Below are 11,960 nucleotides of genomic sequence, written 5' to 3'. Positions count from 1 at the left end.
AGTTTTGATGCCAAATTACCAACAAGTCCAAGGTAGCAACAAATAAATTGAAATAATTAAAAAGAATAACCTAAAATAAATAAGCTAATCAATAACAATAATTTATTTAAGCATTTAATAAATAATAGTAAAAGAGTTTATGGAGCTCATATGGCAAAAAGACATGGGTGTTTGTATTTGATAAAGCCGGTCACTTTAGCATTTATGGAATAGGCATCCTGTCAAGCAAATTATCATGTTATATTTTTATCTGTGTGAAGGAAAATGTTATTGGATTGTCTATTGACAGTTGTGAGGAGTGGGTTGAGAAACTCAGTGTCTGCTGTACATATGCATACTTATCTTCATTAAACTTTGATCCCTTTGTAACACATTAACCAATACAAAGATTCTGTACTCCCCTGAGTATGGTACCAGGGATAGCATCATCTCTGTGCTAAAGTTCATTCTCTACATCTCACACTGTTCAAGACGCACGGTAAGCAGAAAGAACTAAATATATTTATTAATTTTAGGTATCTCCTAAATACTATCATTTCCTACAAATCATCACATGCACTAATAAATAGAAATGTATTTGTCCTTTCTAGCTAAGTGTATATATATATATATATATATATATATATATATATATATATATATATATATGCAAATATGATTTCCGGTATGGATGGGAGCACCTGCTAATAGCTCCTTTTTTTACATTTATAATTTCAGTATTATAATAATATTACGATATGTAACTATAATATGACAGATTGTTTAATTGCAACAACTACCTAATGCATTTGTTCGCTGAATTTTTAGATCCTTGGAGTGTGAAAAATATGAAAAAAATGGAAAAAGAAATCATATGATGAAAATATGGAATAGCACATAACACTGGGCTAATACTGATTAGGAAAGGGTTTTTTTTTTTCACTGCCTTGGACCTCTGTGTACATTGCCATCTAATAGTAAACATTACAGTGTTAGTTCACCTTTACAAAAAAATAAACTGCCTATGCAGGTAAGGGGTTTCTGTAGATAAAACAAACTGTGCAGCTCTGACTAAAGTTATATAATGACCTTGCTATAGGTGTAGGCCATTTATATACCTCACAAAGCCTAGCTTGCTTAGTGAGGTCTAGTCTTTACTGCTCACCTCCGCCATCACAGGAGTTAGCATTTTCTCAAGTTCAGACTCCCTCACATGCTCTTTCTCTCCCCTAATGTAGATTGAGAGCTCAGTCTTGTGGTGAAGGGGAGCAATAACACCTAGGCCTTTTAGCAACATCTTCAGAGTATTCAGTCAGACATCATAAAGTACATAATTGGCCTACACTCGTAGCAACAACATTATTTCAATTTAGTGTGCTTAAATCTACAGACGCCCCTTATCTCCGTAGACAGTTTTTTGATAAAGGTGAACTAACCTTTTGATAAAAGATTTCCTTCATTCAGATATTACTTACAGTATATTGTGGGCTAATTGTAGCTGTTGTACATTCCAATGTCAGGCCCTGTAGATTTTCAGTTTGATCTTTAATCCCTTATCGAGAGATCTGCCTTGTCCGTGTTTCAAAATCGTAGTAACCCATACCTTCCTAGTTAGTCTAGTTACGGAGATGATTTTGGCTGGTTGCTACGAATCCCTGTACTTTTCACTCCATATTAGATAAGCCCACTATCGGTGTGCTTTATCAAACAGATATGGGCTGCACACTGATGCATGCATTTATTGAGCAGTATGATGTGAATCAGTCAGTTCCTTCCAAATTCATATTTCTTATACTTTCATTGAACAAAATCTACCCCCTTACTTTTGCCTATATTTATGTTAGTCCCAAGAACCTTGAACCTAGCACTGACAGCATTGGCAGGTGCATTTGACTTGGCGTTGACCTCTATCTAACCAGCATCTGTCCTGAAGCAAGTGGGTTTCATGTTCCCATAGACTTGTATAGGAATAGAAAATTGGTTGGAAAAAAAACAAATCTTAATACAAATTTCCCAACAAGCGCTTGGGCATGCTGATATCCCTGCAAATTCCAAACCTTTACCACTTTACCACAATATATTTCTAAACCCATAAGACAGTCTTCTAAAATCGGGCCGTCATTCTTTATGCAAATCCATAGGATTAAAAACACACAATAACCACATGTGTGCATGTTGTATCAAAGCTAATGACTGCTTTACATCACTCCTGGTGTTGTTGCTATAGAGCTGCTGGCTTGTTACAAGTACAAAAAGGTACTCCTGTAGGATATGTACGGTCATGGTTTAGCACCTGAACTTTATGTTTTCGTTAAACCAACCAAAACCTGACAAAATAGTCTCTTAGACCTATTTCACACCAAGCCATCTAGGGCATCAGCGGTAAAACCGCTTTACCGTCTTTCTGGTGGCGCTATTTGGCCACTGGCGGGGCAGTTTTAAACCCCTGCTTACGGCCAAAAAGGGTTTAAATCTGCCCGCAAAACGCCGCAGGAGCAGCGTTTTGCAGGCGGTATCACAGCGCTGCCGTATTGATTTCAATGGGGTGTAGCGGTGGAGGAGCGGTGAGTTCACTGTTCCTTCACCGCTCCAAAGAAGCTGCTGGCAGGACTTTTTGTCACACCCTGCCAGGGCATCGCTCCAGTGTGAAAGACCTCGGGCTTTCACATTGGAGTGAATGGAGCCGCTTTTTTCAGGTGCTATTTTTAACGCTGTAGCACCTGAAAAACGTCCACAGTGTGAAAGAAGTCTTAGTGAATTAATTATTTTACCATTACTAGACAGAGGGGGAGGTGGCAGATTTGGATGGTCTCTAGGTCTACAGAGAACAATACAAGTTAGTAATTGTAGTGTCATTTATATTATTTTATTTCGTTTAAAGTAGTATTAAACCCATTTTGCATATTGCAGTTTACCTGTGTTGGCTGCATTAGTTTTCATTTTAGGCTTTTTTTTTCACCTGGTAATCCAGTCAGTAACATACATCCTGTCTTTGGTGTCTTCACTGTGGATGGAGGAGCAATGGAGACACCCTTGGACAGTAGCATTGTCAATCTGGGGAGAAGGTACCGTTAGATGCACTAGCAGATTTAGATGGACTTTAGATTTAAATGGGCTTGACTGGCAAATTAAAGCTGAACTTCTTCTAACACTTTATAAGCAGTCACAGCAACAGATTGTTTTTTCCTTTTGGGATAAAAGAAATAAAAAAAAGAAAAGATTAAAAAAGAAAAGAAATGCAACCACCACAACTAAAAATTGGTAAACCGCAATATATATACTGTGTATATATATATATATATATATATATATATATATATATATATATATATATATACACAGGGGCGGACTGACCATTCGGCCACTCGGCACTGCCCGAGGGCCCCCTGGGCCACTAGGGGGGCCCATCAGGGTTGCCAGCCTCAGTAAACACAGGGACAGTATGTAGAAATCTGTGTTTTTTGTACATCTGTCTCTGAAATGTCCCTTACCGACATCCTTTTGGTCTAAAAATCCCGAGATTATAGCTGCCCCACCTCTCCAGTACCTTCTCATCTTATAGAAGCATGGCTGTGTATACTGTGCCATTGTATAATGTGTGTGTGTATACTGTGTGGCCCCATAATCTCTGATTGCCTGGGGGCCCCTTAATCAGTTGTCAGTCTGCCCCTGTATATATATATATATATATATATATATATATATATATATATATATATATATATATATATATATTATTTAGTGCTTTAATTTAGCTAACATATTTTACAATATGTAAGGTAAGCACTTTGTTAGTGTTTGTTTGGTATATGCTAGAACTAATTCTGCTATTATTAGGAATAAAGCCTTGGTAAAAACACCACTATATAAAACACGTGGCATTCCAGTATGTCCACACACTAGGATATGGTAAAATGTAATAAGATTACAATTTCATATTCTGTTATTCTTTTGCTCACACTGCACAACATAGTATATCCACTTTTCATCATAGAGCAATGTATGCTCTCTAATCACAGTGGGAATTGGGCTGTAAAATGTGGGGCAGCATGGGGACCTATATATTTTTTACATTGTTTTTGAAGAGCATCATAAAATAGTCTTCACATGTCCTCAGGATGCAGCGTTGTTATGACCTAGAGTCTTACATCTAACAGCTTGGCATGAATCTGGTTGTTTATAGGTGTTCTTTGGATATAACCTGCAAGCCATAAATCCTGAAGTTGCTGATATTAACATCTGTCCTGTGATTACTCTATTTTGACAGAGAAGGAATGGAGGGTAATAATGAGATCACCATTAATCTGCTTCTACTGGGAAAGACGAAATGTGGTAAAAGTTCTCTCGGAAACAGCCTGCTGGGAAGTTACGAATTCGAGAGCAAGTTTTTCCCACACTCCGTGACCAAAGACTGCCGACTGTGCAGAATACGAATGCCCAATTTTATTCGTCGGATGGGGAGGGAGCTGGGCCTTAAATTGCAGGTGCTGGACACACCTGGTATCCCTCACAGCAGCCTGAGCCAGGACGAGGTGAAGAGGAGAGTGAGAAAAGCCCTCTCGCAGTACTTTTCGCAGGGGTTACATATGGCCCTACTTGTCCTAAGGGCAGACATTCCACTCTGCGAAGAAGATAACCAGCACACTGTCAAATTAGCCGAGGTAATTCTTGTAATGAGATGAGTAATTTCTATCACTTTCTAAGGGGTGAGCAATCCTCTCCCCTGCCTGTTTTGTGTGCACGTCTTTATCAATTCTTTTGAGAAACTGAAGAATAGAGACATGGAAATGTGTAGCTGTTGTACATTCCACTTCAAGGCCCTGTAGATTTGCAGTTTTATCTTTAATCCCTTATCGAGAGATCTGCCTTGTCCGTGTTTCAAAAATCGTGTATGAAATTAATTGCTGCCAGATGAAACGGCTAATACGAGCTCTACCTTACTTATTCCCAGTAAGGCCAGGCCAGGTTACACCATTCACATACACGCTGTCAAATGGTATTAGGGTGCTAAAACAGAGACAAAAAACGCTGGATGTGTTTGAAAATCAAATTCGTGACCTTTTACGTTGTAATGGTGTTGTTCCTAAATGGTTTTCCAAAAACACAGAGGTTCACAAGATGACTGGAAAATTATATTATATCTTAAAACAACATTAGTGTTAAATGAGAATTTCAATACTATAATGTATATGCACACGTATTCTTATATCACTCATATTTTTCCTGGCCATGGATTCCCACAGCTCCCTATTACTTACTTATCTCTGGGGCCTTTTCATCAGATTGGAATGTCTCTAACCACATGCGGTAGGAGCGTGTGCTGCCGAGAACATTTCGATGATATTATAAAGATAAAAGCTGTCATGTTAATCCTATGAGTGTCACTGCAATCACTGTTGAGAGAGCCCTTAGCACAGAAGAATTGCCCACACAGTGTCACTAATTCAATAGACCTTATATCGATAAATCCTATTTATGGAAGTGAGGCATGTAGTAGGTAGATAGAAAGTTGTATCTTTGGCTTTATAATACTAAATAATTCATAATTAATTATCCGCACACACATATTAGATTTTTTGGGCTATTACTCCATTCCCAGTATCTAGTGCATATACAGTTTGCACTGTGGTTTGGTGTATTAACTAACCCCATCGTTCGTACACTGTAAGTCACCTTTGGACTGGGGAATCTAATTTGTATATTATAACGTTCTTTCGCCTTAGGGCATTAATCCAGGAAAAACATCTTGATTGGTATAGGTAGCGCCTAAAGCCCCATATTAATATTGTAAACAGCTAAACGGCCACAGCCTCCAAACAGGGGGCTGAGGACTTAGAGGGCGGCAGCAACCTGAACTTTCTCCTAAGCGCGGCTTTTCCAAATCTTTTTTATATTAGATTTGGGGTCTAGGGATGGAAAGGCAATGTAAGCACTGCAATATTTTTCATTTGTATGCAGTGTTGTACATGCCTGTAATTAACAGTGTTAGAGATGACATCAGATAGACATTTTGGAGACACCAACTTTAAAATAAGAATGTCCAGTATTACTATCAAACCACCAATCTGAATGAAACGTGCAGATTCCAACTTTCATATTTTAGTACAGGTTTTAGTCTACATGGTGGCTGTGAACAATATAAAGTTCTTAGTCATGGCGCATTGATACATGATGAATAGTAAAGCTAAGGCTCTATTCACACCAGATGCGATGGGCCTGCGCTGGGAGGTTATTCCAGCGCAGTCCCACCATATTAGAAGGAAAAATGCCTTGTCTCATGTGTGCCCAATTCGCATCACTGCAATGGAGTGCGGGCATGGTGCATTGAAAAAGAGTAGTGCGTGCACTACTTTTTTCAGCTCACCACAGCTCGAGGCACCGTCTCGTACCTCACGATGACCATATGATATAAACTTTATGAAATGTGTATGTGACATTTCAATAAAGTTTTTTCAAAGAAAGGAATAGTGCAGTACAGAGCGGTGATTCTTACCAGACCGCACAACAGCCACTGCGTTATAAAATGCTGGCTCATGTGAATGGACCTTAAATGTCATTACAGTCCACAAAGCCTCTGTGGGCTTCACTATCAGGTAAGACATTACATAATACTGGATCAGATCCCAGAACTAATGAAAAATGGCTCACTTCCCAAATATAAAGGAACAATGTTACAGCAGGAGTCCCCAACCCCCGGGCAGCGGGCTGGTGCTGGTCTGTGGCCTGTTGATGACTGGACCACACAGCAGGAGGTGAGCAGCGACTGTGATCTGCACAGGGCTATTACATACCATGGTCGCTGCTCACCTCCTGCTGTACGGCCATGCCTCATTCCCATCTGTGCCTCCCCTGCACAGGACGCTGTTATCAGCCTGTGTACTCTACTGGCTCCCCTGCCCAGCCAAGGAGATCATCAGCAGGGCAGGGGGAGGGAGAAGCTGGAGATCTGGACAGAGAGCAGGAGTATTTTGGCAAGCTCCCATCCTCCGTCCAGATCTGCAGCACCTCCCCCCCTTCTGCCCTGCTAATAGGATTACTTTGTCAGTCGGGTGGGTGGGGGGGAGCCAGGAGAGAACTCACGGGTTGATAACAGCCCCTGCCCTCTGCCAAAGGTAGGAGTCCTGTTTCACAGAAGGCACAGATTGGAATTGAGCAGCGATGTGATGGAGAAGGCTGTGATTGCTAGGGCCACTGAGTGTAATGTATAGGGGTACTGTGATATAAAGGGGGACGCTCTGTAAAGGGGCACTGTAATCATTACAGTGCCCATTTAAAGTGCAGTCCCCTTTACATCACAGTGCCTGCCCCCTTTACAGAGCTATCCCCTTTTAGATCACAGTGACCCCTTTACAGAGCTGCCCCCTTTTAGATCACAGTGCCCCCTTTACAGAGCAGCTCCCTTTATGTCAAGGCTAGAAGATTGTTTTTAGCCTGAATAGTGGAAGATACAGGAGAATAATAGATGTACGAAATATTAACAGCTGCCATATATAACGGGTAGAATACAACATAACTCTATGTTACTGTGCTATAATATTGTCTACGGTTCTAGAAAGGGGAAAATGACAGTGCTTTCAGCTCATTCAGGTTTCCAGACGGCAGTACAGTGATGGATGGTGGCAGACTTTGCTTCCAATTTCCAACAAAGTTATTGGAAAAGACATGCTTTCATGGAAGTATTTACAAGGTAAAGATATGGTCAGCAGAACCGGAAAGAAACTCATCAAGGATCTACAGTAATCTGCAATTTGGAATTTCCTTTCTTTTACTTAATTATACTCCCTACATGATGTAATAGTTGGCTTTTTAGCTGCTGTTTTTCACTATAATTGCAGATGCTGGGAGCCCTTAAGCTGCAAACAGTATAAAGGCAGAGGATGTGATCGAAGAGCTCAAGGCAATAGGACATGCCATGAAACTTTGTAATATAAATTACAATACCCCACTTGATTAATTATCAGGCTCTATATAGTCTTAATATTTTGCGCTTCTCTAAGCATTACTATAGCCTGTACAGATTCTCTGAATGATATGGATTCTGGTCATCCATGAAATGGGGCACACTGAAACTCTTCTTTGATGAAAAGTGACAGGCTACTAATAACACATAAATTGAAAAACACTCTAGGAGACTCCAATAGCACACAACAATGCTGAAATTATAGAAATTGTGACCTAGCAATGCCTAAAATTGTAGAAGAACAATATAATAAAATCATCCTTTTCACCATCATGTACATTAATACCACTAGTACCAGTCACTTCTAACACCACGATCAAGCCAAAACATAGTCATGACGTTTTGTAAGTCCCTTTAGTTATTCTCCAGCAAGATAATGTGGAGGGCCACCTTAGGAGCTGGAAAGTCTGTGGACTTCTCTTTAGGAGATTCCACTGCATTTTCTAATATACTGTATAAATTAGTACAGTTCATACAGGACACCAGGGATAGCTCCTGATTGGTAGTGTGTCACCATTGTTTGGGTTGTGGTCCCTTTAAGGGGGACAAAAACAGAAGCAGTTTTAAATACTCAGGATTAACCCACCTGCGAGAGAGATCTAAAGGGGCAGGAAGCAACCAGCAGGGGTTGATGAGGTGTTGTGTGGAGCAGGATGCAATTGGGTTGATTTACTAAAGGTAACAGCCAATGCACTTTGCACTTTTTTCCCAGAACTTAATAAATGTGGTGAAGCTTAGTGAATGCAGTATAAAATACCTAAATAAGTGCAAAGAAAGTAAAAAAAAAACAAAAAAAAACAAAAAAAAAATGCATTTTGCTTGCACATGACAGGATGATGGAAATCAGCAGAGCTTCACCGCATTTACTAAGCTCTTGGGAAAATAAGTGCAACTGCACTTGGGAAGTGTACAGTCTATTTGCCTTTAATAAATCAACCCCAGGGTGTGAGAGGGCTGTGGGCTGCTGTTTACTGATACGCTGCTGAACTGCTATGACCTTTTCTAGACCCCTGGGGCAGGTAGGAACTTTAAACCCTGTAGTAGGACAAGTGTGTGCTGCCAGTAAGCCAAAGTTGCATTATGGAATGTTTTATTTGTTTATGCGGAAGATAGGCTGTTTTTTTTTTTGCAATTGTTGACAAATTAAAGATTGTTTTACCAAGACACAGCTGGTTAATGATTCAGAGCCCCAAATACATATATATATATATAAACACTGATCAGCCCTAACTTTAGAACCACCCACCTAATACTGAGTAGGTCCCCCTTTTGGCACCAAAACAGCCCTGACACTTCGAGACATGGACACCAGTAGACCTCTGAAGGTATGCTGTGGTATCTGGCACCAAGCCATTAGTAGCCGATTCTTTAAGCCCTGTAAGTTGCAAAGTGGAGCCTCCATGGATCGGACTTCTTTTTTCAGCACATACCACAGTTGCTTACAGGATTGAGATCTGGAGAAATTGGAGGCCTAGTGAACACCTTGAACTTATTGCTGTGTTCCTCAAACTATTCATGAACAATTTTTGTAGTATAGAAGGACTCATCATCCTAATGAAGAGGCCACTGCCATCAGGCAATACCGTTTCCATGATGGGGTCTAAACAATGTTTAGATGGGGGGTAGGTGTTAAGTGACATCCACATAAATGTCAGGACCCAAGGTTTCTCAGTAGTAAGGTTTCTCAAAGCATCACACTGCCTCTGTTGTCTTGACTTATTCCCATAGTGCATCCTGGTGCCTTCTGCGATGTTCAACTCACCCAGCCATCCACATAATATAAAAGAAAATGTGATTCATCAGGCCAGCTTCTTGCATTGCTCCGCGGTCCAGTTCTTATGCTCCCATTGTAGACACGTTTGTCTGTGGAGACCCCTGACAGCTGCAGCTATGCAGCACCATATGCAAAAAACTGTGATGCCAATTATGTGTGCTTTCAACAGCTTATTTTCAAGGACGACATGTTTACTAGAAGACCAGCATATCCCACCAACTTTCAAATGACATTGTAATAAGATAATCAATGTTATTTACTTAATCTGTCAGTATTGCTAAAGTTACGGCTGATCAGTGTATACAGTATCTCACAAAACTGAGTACACCCCTCACATTTTTATAAATATTTTATTATATCTTTTCAAGTGACAACACTGAAGAAATGACACTTTTCTACAATGTAAAGTAGTGAGTGTACAGCTTGTATAACAGTGTAAATTTGCTGTCCCCTCAAAATAACTCAACACACAGCCACTAATGTCTAAACCGCTGGCAACAAAAGTGTTTCTCATTAAAGTAAGTGACAACATTGGCTGATCAAGTGATTGTAATGCCCCATACACACGATTGGAAATTACACCAGCAAAAGTCCGATGAGAGCTTTTGGTCGGAAAATGTGATTGTGTCTATGCTCCATCAGACTTTTGCTGGCGGAATTTCAGCCAGCAAAAGATTGAGAGCATGTTCTCAATTTTTCGGGCGGAAAAAGTTCCGACCAGAAATTCCGATCCTCTGTACAAAATCCGACGCACAAATTTCCTACGCATGCTCGGAATCAATTAGATGCATGCTAGGAAGCATTGAACTTCATTCATTTTCACGGTTCATCGTAGTGTTGTACTTCACCGCGTTCTTGACGGTCGAAAGTTCAGAGAACTTTTGTGTGACTGTGTGTATGCAAGACAGCTTGAGCGGAATCCCGTAGGAAAAACCATCAGAGCTTTTTCTGACCAAAATTCTGATCGTGTGTGCGCAGCATAAGTTTACTCTTGACTTTGTAAGTAACAAACATGTAACACATACCTGCTCTGTGCAATGGTTTTGCCCAGAGCACCCAGACCCTCCTCTTCTGGGGTTCCCCTGGCACAGTCAGCTCCTCCTCTTCTCTGTGTGGCCCTATAGCAAATTGCTTGTTATGGGGGCAGACATACGCGTCTTAAGACACTTAACTTGGTCCTGTATCCCCACTCCTTCCTTACTGGATTTCATTGACAGCAGCAGGAGCCAATGGCTCTCACCGCCGTCAGTCTTCTAAAAGGAGAGAAAAAGAGAGAAGAATCGAGATCATACTCATGTAAGCGCAAACTTGTAAACGTTTTTTTTTCATACTGTAATAGAAAGAATGTATTAAGGTAAAAAATCTTTTTTGCCTTTATAAACAGTCTATGGTACCATTGATTCTTACTTTGTCTGCTAGTTGTAATGTCAACAGAACTTTTTTTTTTCATCATGTCTGTGTATTTTAAAGTGGTATTAAACCCAAAACCAAAATGTATATTGGAACTTTCCAATCATTAGATGTGGTGGCTGCATTAGTTTTCTGTTTTTAGGCTTTTTTCTCTTTGTTTTCCCTTGGATTTTACGCTGGTAAAAGATTATTTAGATATTGTCATATATATAATCTAAGCGCTGCACCTTTTTTATTATTTCACCATTTTGTTTGTTTTAGTAAGTCTGCGGTGCTAGCAGCTATTATTTATTTGTTGTTTGTGGATAGCGCAGTTTTTTCTCACTTTATATTCCCTTGGTGATCCAGCCAGTAACACACCTCCTGTATTAGCCCCTGTACACACGGTCGGAGATTTCCACAACCATATCCGTCGGATTTTGCCCGTCGGATTTTGTCCATCTGATCTTGTCCGAAACTGTTGCATACACACGGTCGGACAAAGTTGGCGAAAAAATCCGATCTTTCAGAACGTGATGACGTAATTTTGTTACGATGGGACTACATTCAAGCTAGTAGCCAATAGCTTTGATGTAGGAATTTGATCTGAGCATGCGTGGCACTTGGTCCGATCAAAATTCTCTACACATGATCGGAGTATGTCCGATCGGCCCAGTTGGTCGGGAAATATTTCCAACATGTTGGAAAATTGGGTCCGACTGAATCAGTCCGATGCATACCACACACAGTCGGATTATCCGACGAATCGGTCCGATAGGACACATTCCGACGGATTCTCCGACCGTTTCCAAGGGCTAAGCCCCTGTACACACGGTCGGAGATTTCCACAACCAAATC

General features: G+C 40.4%; 1 protein-coding gene across 3 annotated transcripts in view; it reads left to right on the top strand.

Moving 5' to 3' along the window:
- Positions 1–383: 383 nt before the first annotated feature.
- The window catches only part of GIMD1 (GIMAP family P-loop NTPase domain containing 1), a 28,665-nt gene continuing 17,088 nt past the window's right edge, over positions 384–11,960 (top strand). For all 3 annotated transcript variants that reach the window (XR_013272293.1, XM_077476680.1, XM_077476679.1), the window contains exons 1-2: positions 384–478; positions 4,247–4,640. Coding sequence is in view for 2 of the 3 variants with exons in the window: in XM_077476680.1 (XP_077332806.1) it covers positions 4,254–4,640 (387 nt within the window). In the remaining variant the exon portion in view is untranslated. The remainder of the gene's footprint in view (positions 479–4,246; positions 4,641–11,960) is intronic.

Source organism: Lithobates pipiens, unplaced genomic scaffold (genome assembly GCF_037356315.1).
Source record: "Lithobates pipiens isolate NorthernLeopardFrog02 unplaced genomic scaffold, aLitPip1_a1.2 Scaffold_13, whole genome shotgun sequence".
In the NCBI taxonomy this organism is placed as follows: Eukaryota; Metazoa; Chordata; class Amphibia; order Anura; family Ranidae; genus Lithobates; species Lithobates pipiens.
This window is presented reverse-complemented; position numbering and strand designations above follow the sequence as displayed.